A 14,587-nucleotide genomic window follows, 5' to 3' on the forward strand; every position below is an offset into this window, starting at 1 on the left:
GTTAGTCCACTAAAAAGGTATCACCATATATATTGTGAAATCTATTTTAATTTAGTATCCATTTCCTGCTATAACTGGCCCATCACAGCAAACATCCTCAGATGCCAAAAATCCCAGCTCTCCTCTGAACCTAGGACAAATACCCCCTGTGTCCCATTCATTGCTGTTTATTGTAACAAGATACTGTGGTTGGGATTCTCCCCCCTTCAGAGCTGTGAATGTTGCCTCCCTAGCAACCTCAGTCCTTGCTAACCCAGCAAACAGAAACTGGATCAAGACACGAAACAAAAATATTCAACACAGCACTGCCATTATAGCCAGTGAGCCAGGCCAGGAAGTGTATTTGACAGAGGGTCAGTATGACCTGTGCTAATGAGATTGATAAAGGACTGATCATGAAAACTTATTTTAAAAATAAAAAAGCAAATTCTGTGGTGATATAGTATTAGTATTAGATACAGTACAGCATCAGTACTACTAGGCCCAAACAAATCAGAACCCAAACCTATTAAATATGGCATCCCCCCAGGGTGCCCTGCTGTCCCCGCTCCTCTTCAATCTATACATCAGACCAGTGATCGACATCGCCCAAAAATACAAAATCAAAATCTACTCCTATGCAGACGACATTCAGCTTCTCCTCCCGCTAGGTAAAGACCGAGCAACCCAACTCACCAACCTTCAACACTGCCTCACCGACATGAAGAATTGGACAACAGATAACAAACTCCAGCTAAATGCTGCCAAAACGGAATTACTATGGATCAGAAAGAAGAACACTAGTTTCACCTGCCCAACTCCACACTCTTGTTGCAAAAGATCAAGTGCATAGTCTTGAAGTGATACTAGATGGCCACCTCTCCCTTTCAGCCCATATCTCTCAAGTGGTCTCTGTCTCCTTCTACTACATGGGCCAGCTAAAAAGGATCAAACCGTATATCACTAAACCTGACCTAACCCAACTCCTCTAAGCCTATGTTCTCTCAAGAATGGACTATTGTAACTCCATCTTCAATGCAATCACCACCACAGAACTCAAACGCCTCCAACATGTCCAGAACTCTGTGATCTGCCTCCTACATGACCTGGATTACCACGATTCCATCTCTCCAGCCCTCCATGCAGAACACTGGCTACCAGATAACAAACGCTATGTTTTCAAAGTCCTTGTGATGGCCTACAAGAGACTCCATCACATCAACCCTGCCTACATCACATCAAAACTACCTTAATACACTCCTGCCTGCCCTCTCCACTCTGAGGCTGAGAAACAACTATGCATCCTTGCAGGAAGATCCCTTCAAATGGAAACATCGTTCAGATGCTCATACAGCCACTTTGTCCCCCATCTTTAAAACCAATTGCCTGCCCAGATAAGAACACAATTCTTGCTAATGACCTTCTGGAAAACACTGAAGACTCACCTTTTAAAGTGAACAGCCCCCTAGGACCGCCTTCTCCTTGCTCTTAGCTCTCCTTCTCAACTCCCGCTCCCCTGCTCTCCCCCCTCCTCCTCCCTTTTTGCTCCCCACCCCCCTCCTCCCCTATGTCTCCCCTCCTGTCTTTCTATGACCACCTATAAACTTTATCCTATAATTTTATTGTGAATGTCAATTGTAACTTGTTCTGAGCTGCCAGGAGAACGGGATAGAAATCTAAATAAATATTAATGTTTCCTGATGTGGCTAGAGCCACTCAATTGAAAAGGAAGGCTTTTCTTTTATTTAAACCTAGAGTTTTGGCTTTGGGAAATATATTTTTTCTTAAGTTTCCTTGCAAATGTTTAGTTCAACTTCAAGAAAAGGAATTTGTTTTCTGGGATTCTATTCAGTTAGAGAGGTTTTTGAATTTACATGAGCAGCATAACACCTAAATTTGATTGATATTGAGGAGAAATCAAAGATGTCACCTAATTTTTAGAGGATTTTGAACCGGTGAATGAATTAGATAGTGATTTTTTTTTATCCTTTTTGGTTACTTATTGCCTATGTTCATTGTATCTAAAAATTCTTCCTCTTGTATTACTTGCGTTTATCTTGTTTAAATAAGTTACCGGTATATCCTCTCATAATGTGGGCTAGATGGAAGACATTGAAATGATTATATTTTATAAAATTCCATTCCTTACTAGTTAAGCTCTGGAACACATTGCCAGAGGTTGTGGTAAGAGCAGATAGCATAGCTGGTTTTAAGAAAGGTTTGGACAAGTTCCTAGAGGAAAAGTCCATAGTCTGTTATTGAGAAAGACATGGGAGAAGCCACTGCTTGCCCTGCATCAGTAGCATGGAATATTGCTACTCCTTGGGTTTTGGCCAGGTACTAGTGACCTGGTTTGGCCACCATGAGAACAGGCTACTGGGCTTGATGGACCACTGATTTGACCCAGTAAGGCTATTCTTATGTTCTTATGTACTGAGAATTATAAATAAAAAAATAAAAATAAAAAATGAAAGAGGGTCAGTTTGGTACCTAATTCAAGGAGCTTCTTGGCACACTCCACTTTCTGGTTCTTACAAGCAAGATACAGTGGGGTTCCTAGGTCCTTGACATTGAGTTGTAGATTTGCTCCATGAGAGACGAGGGCCTCCACACATTCAGTATAACCTACAGAGAAATGAAGATAATTTCACAAGGGTCCGATATTCAGCCAGTGGCGTACTCAGCATTTTGCTGACAGCCACTGGCATAATGCCTGGAAAGTCAATGCCGAACCATGTCAGGGCTTTGGCATTGAATTGCAAAGCCATCTAATTGTGATGCTCAGCACTTAACCAGCTATAGGGCACTGCATAAAGACAGAATGCATCAGTGTCAGTCCTATTTAAGCAAGTACCTTGGCTGGAATGCTCCCAAAATAGCTGGTTTTCAGTTAGGCGTGAACCAGACATTTTCAGCGGTACTAACCGGTTAAGTGCCACTGAAAATGAGTGGATAGCCCTGAATGGGCGATGTAACTGGCCAGGAGCTGTTTCTGGATGGTTAAACTACTTTGAACCCAGATTTTTTAAAATAAGTCTAACATCCTGTCTTAAGAACCACATAGTAGAATTTACGTGCATCATTTTATAGAAAGCACTTAGAAAGTTTCGTGCATAAATTCTATTTAGTGCCAATTACCATATTTCCCCATATATAGGCCGCGGCCTATAAATGGGTTTTACAAATTCGTGTATGGAGCGCGGCCTAGTTAAATGGGGCGACCTATGCAGCAAATCATCCCCCTACCCCCAGTATTTTATACAATCATTCCCCTCCCCCATACCTTTTTTGGAGCCCCCTCGCTGAACAGCGGATGGCGCATGGCTCGAATCTCCAGCGGTGCAGGGCAGGCAGCCGCGATCTATTTGGCATCTGGCTTGCACCCACAGCACTTGCTGAGTGGCTGACATCAGTTCTCGTGAGTCCCACGACAGCTAACATCAGCCATTCAGCAAGCGGTGCGGGGGCAGGTTGGATATCGAAGTGATCGCAGCTGCCTGCCCCCGCACCACTGGAGACCTGAGCCCTGCACCGTCCAGCAAAGGGGCTCCGACAAAGGTACAGGGGGATGAATGAAAAAGGCAGGGGAAGATAAGCCGCAGCTAATACCATGGGGCAGCTTATCTTCCAGTTTTTTAACATAGGCCATCCTTTTTTGCGGCCTACACTTGGGGGCGGCCTATGCAGAGGGGTGCCTATATGCAGAGAAATACAGTAATACCAATAATTGCTTGTTAATCGGTGCTGATTGGCTTGTTAATCTGCCATATGCCAATCTGCAAAGCGCACGGATTTGCATGCGCAGCTTTGGCTGCAGTATACAGAATCCGGGTGGGGGGGTCAGTGCCTAATTTGCTATACCTCTCTTTGCAGCTTCATGAATGGGTGATGCCAGGTCACATGCTGAATTCGGGCTGGCTCCATGTTGTACCAGGAGATTCACGCAAGCTAAGCTGCCACTAACACAGGCATTGAACAAAGGAGTATGCCACTTAATGCTAGCATCATTCACCTGGAAAACAAACCACCAGCAAGATATTTCATTAATAAACAAAGTTAAAATACCTAGAAATATTTTGTTTCAGGCTTTACCACTTCAGGTAGCTGTGGTGGGGGTGGTCCGTCCTGGGTGCAGGGAATTGGGGGGGTTCTAGAGTGGTCAAGGGGCTGAGATCCATCTGCATGCAATATACTGTATACTCATATATATATATTTCAAAATTTCGCTTGGAAGTTTAATATATAGAAATAAAACAAAAGAAATAAAGGTGATACATTTTTTATTGGCCTAAATAAGTGCATTGTTTGATTAGCTCTTCAGATCAGAAGTAAGCAAATGCTGCCAAATACCAGTATATATAAGTGAAGCATAAAAACATTCCAATGAAAGTTTTACAGGAGGAGGGAGGGATGGGCAAGGTGAAAGACAGAGAGATACGGATAGGCGATAAGAAGGTGACAAAGCAGTAAAATGTAATGGTTTGTTGATTCCTGTCTAGTGGATGTATTTTATTATTTTGATTTCAAAGGTCTTACATTCTCAGATTGTCTTAAAATTTCCTTTTAGCATTCTCACCATAAAATCATTGATGCAGTGTTCTGTTTTTTTTTGAAGTGTTGTCTCACAGACATTGCATTGCAATTTTTAATATGATATCTGTATAAATTAATCCTAGTGTTTAGCATCTGGCTTGTTTCTCCATCCTTCTTTTCGCTTTTTGCATTAAACGATATATTTACAAATTATATGAGGACGCACAACATACGAGTTAATATGTTCATTTAATGATTCAAAATGTTGTGTGATTGTTGCACCGAGGTACCCCCCTCTTCAAACCCAGCATGCACCCAAAAAGAGGGAGAAAAAGCCTCAGACCAATGTAGCAGTATAGAACCAAAAGGTACAAATCAAAACTGCTTCTGATACTTTCACTGGCAAAAAATCTCCCTCACAGAACAGCTCAGGTTTAGAACATAAGAAGTTGCCCCCGCTGAGTCAAACCAGATGTCCATCTTGCTCAGCGGTCCACTCCCGCGGCGGCCCATCAGGCCTAGTGCCTGAACAGTGGTCTCTGATTAATTTTGTAACTTACCTCTAATCCCATCCCTATAATCTACCTCTACTCTTATCTGTACCCCTCAATCCCTTTGTCTTCCAAGTACCTATCCAAAGCTTCTTTGAACCCCTGTAGCGTGCTCCTGTTTATCACATCCTCTGGTAGCGCGTTCCATGTATCCACCACCCTCTGTGTGAAAAAGAACTTCCTGGCGTTTGTTCTAAATCTCTCCCCTTTCAATTTCTCTGAGTGCCCCCTTGTACTTATTGATCCCTTTAGAAAAGGGCAAAGTCACCCGGAGGCACATTCAAGGACTTAGCTGACAAAAGACGACTTGAGCTCCAACGCTGTCACGTCTTCTCCAATCTTCCCAACAAGCAACCTTGTTTCACCAATGTTTGGCTCATCAGGGGAACAAACAATACAGCCTTGAAAAGTGCAGCCCCTTTTGCCAGTGAAAGTATCAAAAACAGTTTTGATTTGTACCTTTTGGTTCTATACTGCTACATTAGTCTGAGGCTTTTCCTCCCTTTTTTTGGGTGCATGCTAGGTTTGAAGAGGGGGGTACCCCACGATCACACAACATTTTGAATTATTATATTGATGAGCATGTGAAGGATTCCTTTGTGAGTGACTGGGGTCCTGTGAATCAGTGTTTCTCAACTTGGTCCTGGAGAACCGCCTTGCCAGTCGGGTTTTCAAGATATCCACAATGAATATGCATGAAATAAATTTGCATATAATGGAGGCCGTGTATGCAAATCAAGTTTATGCAAATTCATTGTGGGTATCCTGAAAACCCGACTGGCAAGGGGGTACAGCAGGATCGAGTTGAGAAACACTGCTGTGAATCATGTTGGCACAGTTTGGAGCTTGGCATATTGCAGGGACGTGTGCCATTCTCTTTCTTGTGAGTTTGGGTTGGGAGTTTGTTTTTCACCAATTTCTGTTTTAGACTAGGTGGAGCTGGGAATATTTCTTTGGGTAATTCATCCCCCTGGAGTAGTGGCTGTAGGTCTTTTATAATTTTTCTCAGTTTTTCCAGCTCTGGGTTGTTTGTCACCGCCAGGGGGATTCTGTGTGAAAAGTGTAAAGAAGGATTTATGCACTTAACTGCCTAGACGTGAACGTTTATACCTGCCATTGAGCTAGGTATGAAAATCTCTGGTTTACCATGTAAATACAGATTTACACTAGTATTTTATAATAGCAAATGCATGCACAATTGCCAATATAGAATTTGTTAGGTTTCCTATTAAGTCTATTATTACTTACTAGTGTTTAAGCCCGTTACATTAACGGGTGCTAGAATATAGCAGCATTTCCCACCCTTCCCTGTGCAACAGCAGCATTTCCTGGCCTTCCCTGTCCAGAAACAGCATTTCCCCCACACACACACACTTCCCTGTGCAGAAGCAGCATTCCCCCCCCACACACACACACTTCCCTGTGCAGAAGCAGCATTTCCTGGCCTTCCCTATCCAGAAACAGCATTTCCCCCCCACACACACACTTCCCTGTGCAGAAGCAGCATTTCCCACCCTTCCCTGTGCAACAGCAGCATTTCCTGGCCTTCCCTGTCTAGAAACAGCATTTCCCCCCCCCCCACACACACACACACTTCCCTGTGCAGAAGCAGCATTTCCCACCCTTCCCTGTGCAACAGCAGCATTTCCTGGCCTTCCCTGTGCAGAAACAGCATTTCCCCCCCCACACACACACACTTCCCTGTGCAGAAGCAGCATTTCCCACCCTTCCCTGTGCAACAGCAGCATTTCCTGGCCTTCCCTGTCCAGAAACAGCATTTCCCCACACACACATACACATTTCCCTGTGCAGAAGCAGCATTTCCCACCCTTCCCTGTGCAACAGCAGCATTTCCTGGCCTTCCCTGTCTAGAAACAGCATTTCCCCCCCACACACACACACACTTCCCTGTGCAGAAGCAGCATTTCCCACCCTTCCCTGTGCAACAGCAGCATTTCCTGGCCTTCCCTGTGCAGAAACAGCATTTCTCCCCCCACACACACACACTTCCCTGTGCAGAAGCAGTATTTCCCACCCTTCCCTGTGCAACAGCAGCATTTCCTGGCCTTCCCTGTCCAGAAACAGCATTTCACACACACACACACTTCCCTGTGCAGAAGCAGCATTTCCCGCCGCCCCCTTCCCAGCCGCCGCGTTTAAATTGAGAGAAAAGCACTGCACCGCGCTACCGCTGGCTTTGGCGTCTTCTATCCACTGCGGCCAACCCTAGCGGAAACAGGAAGTAGTCAGAGAGGGCGGGCCGCAGTGGAAAGAAGACGGCAAAGCCAGCGTTAGCGCGGTGCAGCGCTTTTCTCAATTTAAACACGGGTGAGCCGGCGAGAAGGAGGAGGCTTTGGCGGTGGTGGTTTTGGCGGTGAGTGAGGGTGGGAGGGGGGAGTCGCCGGCTGTGCTTTCCCGATCTGGCCGCCGCATACGCACTCTGACCACAGACTTACGGATCACAGATCAAGGATCACAGATCACGCAGGTCTGAGTGCGCATGCGTGGCTAGCGTTTTATTATATAGGATTAGGCATACATTTTTGACCCATTGCAATTGGAATCTTTTTTATTGGAGAAATGAAGTAAGTATATAAGGAAACTTGACAAAAGATTCTACTAAAAATAAATCGTTCCTTACTTTTGCTCCATGTTTCAGCAAGACATTGGCACAAGCCTGATGACCCCCTAAACAAGCGTCATGGAGAGGAGAGACCCCATCTGCTGTGATTAGGTTCACATTGCAGCCCTTGGGAAAAGTAGCAAAGTATAATTAACAAACAATTAATTATTTGCCTTGGAGCCACTGTCTGGTTCAACAGTTTCACAGAGGAGAGACACTTTTGAAAATGCTGAATCATCCAAGCCGCCAGGAAAAACTGGGCTGCTTTTGATTTAAATTTAATATGAATGTTTACAGATGGGGGTTTTCACACTTGTTATTCACACTACATTGAAAGTAGGCCTTGATTTAGACATAGATAATAATCAAACTGTTAAATAGGTGACCGCTTATGGTGTCAAAATTTGATAGATGCCAGAGCGCCACTGCCGGGGGGGGGGGGGGGGGGGGCCCCTTCATTCTAATATGCCTTGCCCAGGGGCATAATCAGCAGCTTGTTTTTTGGAGGAAGGGGCAGGAGGCCACACATTCTTTTCTGCTTTCTCCTCCCTTCCCCCATTAAAAATTTCACCTTTGCCGATGGGGGATGTCTAAGCCCCACAAGCCAGAGCTCCATGGCCCGAACCTCCCCCAGTGTGAGGAAATTGGCAGCATGCCTTTCAGCCACTAACACTAGCACTTCTTGTGTAAGCTCAGTTCAAATTTAAGGATGATGGAGGCTAGGGAAGAGAGGGCCCTCTATTTTTGTGGGCTCTTGGGCAATGCCCTGTTGTCCCAATGGTCAGTCCACCTCTGCTGCTAATTTAGGAGCAGTGGTGGCACCAGAAAAACTTGAGAGAGACAGCACTGTGCAAACATGCAGCTTCAAGCCTTATAGAAGCCCCACCTTCACTGTGGCCACCTCTGAGGTATATCAGGAGAGGATTCAGAGATAGGAGGAGCTGCCAGTCAGCAGGTGGGCGATTGGGGAGAAAGAAGGAGAGATGTTGGATATGAGAGAAGGTAAAAAACAAATTATTTTATATATCTACTGGTGGGAGGCATGGAAGGGCCCATCCAAATTAAAATTACAGTAGACTCTCAGTAAACAGGCACCCATGGAGATTGATAGATGCCAGATAAATGCAGTTCCTGGTTGCTTGAGAGTTACTATTAAAAATAGGCCTAACTAATACTATGCCACATATTATGCCATTCACTTGCAAAACCCACAAGGTCAAATTTGTCAATATCAATACTATAAATAAATAACCCCTATTTATTGGGCGCCTCCAAAATAGGTGCCACTCAGCGTGATTCAAGTAAAATTGGGTGCTGTACCCAATTTTACTTGAATCGCGTTGAATGGTGCCTAATTTGGCGCCTAACTTTTGGGCGCTTCTTATAAAATTTTGTCCTTAATCCTCCACTTCCTCAGGTACATTAGATTGTGTATCCACTGGGACAGATAAGGAATATTCTCGAGGACCTGATTTGTAACCCATTCTGAGCTCCTTTGGGAGCTTGGGCTATAAAAAAAAAATCAAATAAATAAATATAGCACAGTTAGATGTGCTCAACGCTATATATTAGAATATTCAAGACAAAGTCCCTGCTCAAAAGAGCATACAATCTACTTCACAGACAAACATGTGGGGGTTAGGAGTTAAAAGTGAGCTGGAAGAGGTGGGTCTTGAGCTTGAATTTGAATATAGCCAGGATCAGAGCTTGACATAGTGATTCGGGGAGTCTGATCCAGGCATAATGCACAGCAAGAGAGAAGGAACGGAGTCCGGAGCTGGAAGAGGTGGGTCTTGAGCTTGAATTTGAATATAGCCAGGATCAGAGCTTGACATAGTGATTCGGGGAGTCTGATCCAGGCATAAGGCACAGCAAGAGAGAAGGAACGGAGTCCGGAGCTGGAAGAGGTGGGTCTTGAGCTTGAATTTGAATATAGCCAGGATCGGAGCTTGACATAGTGATTCGGGGAGTCTGATCCAGGCATAATGCACAGCAAGAGAGAAGGAACGGAGTCTGGAGTTGGCATTAATGGAGAAGGGTCCTGATAAGAGAGACTTATCCGATGAATGGAGTTCCCAGGGAGGAGTATAGGAAGAGATAAGAGAGGAGAGATATTGAGGAGTTGCAGTTAAGTTGCCACGGCTAAAAATTCCGGTCACCAAAAACAGCCCAGCATTGAATATCTGGGTTGAGCACCAGCATTGGCGGACAGCACATTGCCCGGTGCTAGCTGAATATTGGCCCCTTAGTGTCAAAATAGATCCCTCCAGACTTCCTGGCTAATATGAGTAAGTGCATTGTGTCACTCAGGAGAAGGTCTAAGGAGAAGGAGAAGGTTATGCAAAAGAAGGAAAATAGGGAATAAATAGAAATAAATTAAAATATACACTAGTCATTTTTCAAAATTGGCAATGATCTATAAATACTTTTTTCTTTTCAAATTCTAACAGACCAAATAAAATCCAAATATCCAACTCTTTATTTCAAAAGCTGTGCCATGTTTTGCCTATGTGGCTGCATCAGGGGCAAACAAAAGCCAAATACAAAATTTAAAAGTTTAAACCACAATTCGTAAAACATACTTGCAGAAGATATTTATTTTATCCACCTTGAGTTTCAATGTATTATAGCATGGGAGATTATATATACCCACAGGTTCATGAAAAGATATTTTTTAAATGAATGTTGTGTTTTACGAATTGTGGTTTCAATTTACCCTGATGCAGCCACATAGGTGAAATGCGACCACGTCAGGCACATCTGTTTCTGGGAGCTTTTGAAATAAAAACTTGGATATTTGGATTTTGCTTGGTCTGCTTCTTTGTTTTATCCTCACTGTGGATCTAGTGGACTGTCTGCCGCCTTGTTTTCTTACCTTTTGAAATTCCAGGCCAGCTATATTTGGGGCCTGGCTAAGGTTGTTCCAGGGCTACATGAAAAGTTATCTGTTTAAGCAGAGATATTCAGTTGCTAAACAGATAATTTATCTGTCCAAACATTACTGCACAAATAGGAGGTACAGATGAATCAGCACTTAAAGTTGCATGTGGAGTTTCACTGACTTAGTAACACAGTAAATGACAACAGATAAAGACCTAAATGGTCTATCCAGTCTGCCCAAAAGTCACACTCATTTTTAATTAATAATTAAATTGTCTTTCTTTGGCATTTCTGGGACATAGACCGGTTCCATTTCAAATTATGCAACAGCCATCACACTGAAAATTTGTACCACAGTATTACCACAGTATTACCACACAGCATGTTAGGACTGGCTGTGTCATAACAATGAATTCACATATGCCCAGTGACCTAAGAAATAGCATAAGTGCACTCAGTCATCATCCAAAGCTTACTAAATCTGTCAGAACATAGTACATTTGTAAAGTACCAAATATTGTCTTGTCATTAACATGTCATTCCAAGAAAATGCTACCTGGTTAATGAGTTTGTCCAGGACAAGAAGCCGTCCATGAAAAGCAGCATCGTGCATGGGAGACCAGTCTGAAACAAAATCTGCGCAATGAAGAAGTTCAAACCGTTAGTAACTTCTTGTCCCCTTAATTGTTTCGTAGCTAGAATAGTTTAAACCAGTATCTCGCAAACTTTGCGAAGCCGCGGCACACTGAACGCGGTGGCTACGGCTCAAGGACATCCGGAAGTACGTAGATGTCGACACGATGATGTCACAAGTATGCATGATGTCATCACGTCGACATCCAAGCATGCACAAAGGCCCTCCAGACGGGACCCTGAGCCACCCGTGGGAGGTGCTGGAAGAGAAGAGGCGCGGCGAGGAGAGGCACGGTTCATCTCCTCCTAGCAGGCATCTCGCGGCACACGTTTAAATGTTTCTTTTCTTCCATTGACAAGGAATACTGTAGCAACTAATTCCAAATTTCAGCACCTCTGTTTTGGGGCTTCAGGTCTTCTGGGAAGAGAGGCTTAATATAACCACATACCTCTAATGCAGTGTATCGCAAGCTGTGTGCCGTGGCAGATTCCCAGTGTTCCGTGAGACGCCGGTGAGGAGGAAAGGTGCCAGCTGACTGCTTACAGGACGTCCTGTAAGAAGTCGGCTGGCACCAGTGCCTCTCCGCTGGTGCTTCTCCTCCTCTCCTTCTTCAGCACCCTCCCCTCCCCCCCCCCCCACCAGTGGCAAGTGGAGGCTAGGAGCCAGGCTGGAGGGCATCCACGCATGTGCGGACATCATCATTGAAAACATCTCCTTAATTGTTCCCAATCTTGTAATTTTCCAAGCAAATTCTCAACCATGTACCGGTAATTAGCACTTTATCCTGTAACTTTTCCTGGAAAAGTCCAGTTATCTTCTTCTGTAATCTGCCTAGAACTGCAAGGTATAAGCGGAATAGAAGTCACTAATGTAATGTAATCATCGCATCAACATCCGCACATTCCTTGATTTCCCTCCAGCCGCAGCCTCGCATTTAGTGCGTCGCAGCTTCAAAGGGTTTGCGGCAAATGTTAGGCACGCTTTTGGCACTCAAACAGAAGTTAAGCGCCAAAATGGGGATGAATCATCAGATAAGTGCCTAAGTGTCCTTATGTGCTATGCTATAAATTGGCGCCTAAGTGTTGGGGAGAGTGTGGCGCAGTGGTTAAAGCTACAGCCTCAGCACCCTGAGGTTGTGATTTGAAACCCACTCTGCACCTTGTCACCCTGGGCAAGTCACTTAATCCCCCATTGCCCCAGGCGCATTAGATAGATTGTGAGTGCACTGGGACAGACTGCTTGAGTACCTGAATATAAACTATTCTGAGCTCTCCTGGGAGAACACTAGAGAAAAATTAATAAATAGAATAACTGCAAAGGGAGTGTTTGTATGGGGGGGGCATGGGAGGTTCATGGATATTCTGATCATTTAAGCATGAATTTATTGAATACTATCAGTTAGGTGCCTAATTGCTGCCTTTAGGCAAACCTATTTACACCTGCCACACAGCAATTGTAAGTGGTCGTGCCTAAATGGTTATGGTATGTGGTTTTATTTAAAATTTGCTGTACCGCTAAACAAACAAATCAAAAGGGTTTACAATAAAAAGAATAATAAAGAAAGGAACGCCAATAATAAAAGACACACTGATTCAAGGCCAAATAAAGTTTCCTGGAAGACATGATTGTAAAATTAAAAAGCTAGCTAGCTAGACATATCAAAAACATTAATTCTCTAACCCAAATGCTAGAAAAAAAATCTCAATATTCAAAGTGATTTAAGCAGGCAGCAGAGGCTCCGCCCGCTTAAATCCCCTGGAGCCGCTTAAGACCCGATAGTCAGAGACACTAAAGTGGGTGGTGCCACTGAATATCACCTCTGACCACTCACAAAAAAAGTGGGCAGGGGCAGAGTTAGGGAGAAGTCTGGGGTTAGGCTAGTGCTGGCAATATATAGGTCTAGCACCCACATGGCTAAGCAGCCTAATTTAGAACAAAAGCTGTCTTAAATCAGGTCGCTTAGCATGCGGGTGCCAACACTGAATATCAGAGTGGCACCCACATAACCTTTTTTAAACAAATTTGAGTCTCCTCCTGCTCCCCGTAACAAAGCCCTCTTCTTCCCTCCCCTTACCCACAGCCAGAAAGCAAGCCCCCTGCCCCAGCTGTCCAAGTAGGCCCCTCCCAGGCCTACTTCTATCCCTGGCGGTCCAGTGGGGGTTGTTGGGGGCAGGAGTGCAGCCCCCTCGCAGCTGCCTGGCAAAATGGCTACCGCAGCAGCTCACAGTACTTTGTACAGAAGCAGAACAGAAGGTTCTCTATTGCAGGTTATAGGACTGGAGGCTTAGAGCCATTGCCCTGGTTGGCAGGGCGCTGTATTAACTGTTAGTAAGAGGGGAACTATCACTTGTGTTAAGGAAAAAAAAGTATTTACAGTACTAATTTCTTAATTAATATGTCATTTGAGAAATGTGCATCTTCCCTCCCCCTCCACTATCTTGAGAGTAATAATAGTGCTGTATAACAGTTGTGCAAACGCTAATTTGCAGACTCCCGTGTTTCAGACAGCCAAAGCTTCTGGACCTGTTCTACTGTTTGGCCCTAATGTTAGTACAAATGACTAGCAATACAAATTGATATTATTTCTTGAAATACCTAGGCATATATTCTATTTTCGTAGTCTCAGTGCACATTGGATGCATACATATGAACTTAATGGTTTAAAAAAACAAACAAACAACAACCCTGAGCTATACTTCTAGAATCTTCTGTTTTCCTTTCATTCCTATTAGAAGAGTTTGTTATCCACTTTCTGATGCACAGTATAAAGAAAAATATATATTTACCACTCATCCATGGGTTTGCTATGAAGGCTGTGGAAGTCTTTCCGGACCCTTCCAAGCCCTGAGACCCACTTGCTCCTGCAGCCTTCATTCTTCAGCAGGCACTGCACATTCTGTGAAGTGCTTAATCAGAAGAGTCTGAACTCTATCTCCACTGAAGAGCATGCCAGTTCCATAAGTAATCTATTACAGCAGCTAGGACAAGCAAAACAGTTCAGAAAGGAAGACTGGGGCTCAGAGCTTCACCATAACCTGGCTACCTGCTCTCCTCTCCAACAAAAAGCCCTCTCATCCAGCACAGCTCCAGGTAGAAAAGGCCACAGTGTATAAGGCATAGTATAAGGCTGATGTCACATCCTTTCCAAGGACACAACCAATCAGCAGGGCTGTGTGCCTGGCTTTCCTGCTGTTCAGGCAGGGAGAAAATTCTTAAGTTTGCCAAAACAAAACAACAACAAAAAAAAATCCTCCAGAAAATAAAAGGCATTAAAAAAGCCAGTTAGACTGGTTGAAAGAAATATGCCTTTAGGGAAGGTTGGGAAAAACAGCTGTGGTGAGCATGCTGTAATTCAACAGATGGAATCAATTAATTTGTTTTTAAAAA

General features: G+C 44.1%; 1 protein-coding gene across 2 annotated transcripts in view; it reads right to left on the reverse strand.

Moving 5' to 3' along the window:
• The window catches only part of ASB9 (ankyrin repeat and SOCS box containing 9), a 34,737-nt gene extending 20,452 nt beyond the window's left edge, over positions 1 to 14,285 (reverse strand). Inside the window, exons 1-5 of one of the 2 annotated variants that reach the window (XM_033947742.1) lie at positions 13,987 to 14,285; positions 11,123 to 11,202; positions 7,705 to 7,812; positions 3,841 to 3,991; positions 2,470 to 2,604 (exon numbers count right to left, since the gene is read on the reverse strand). In XM_033947742.1, coding sequence (XP_033803633.1) covers positions 2,470 to 2,604; positions 3,841 to 3,991; positions 7,705 to 7,812; positions 11,123 to 11,202; positions 13,987 to 14,074 — 562 coding nt within the window. In that variant the 5' untranslated portion in view covers positions 14,075 to 14,285. The remainder of the gene's footprint in view (positions 1 to 2,469; positions 2,605 to 3,840; positions 3,992 to 7,704; positions 7,813 to 11,122; positions 11,203 to 13,986) is intronic. The other variant, XM_033947743.1, reaches the window with a different exon arrangement.
• Between the last annotated feature and the right edge of the window lie 302 nt (positions 14,286 to 14,587).

The sequence above is a fragment of the Geotrypetes seraphini genome, chromosome 6 (assembly GCF_902459505.1).
Source record: "Geotrypetes seraphini chromosome 6, aGeoSer1.1, whole genome shotgun sequence".
Classification (NCBI taxonomy): Eukaryota; Metazoa; Chordata; class Amphibia; order Gymnophiona; family Dermophiidae; genus Geotrypetes; species Geotrypetes seraphini.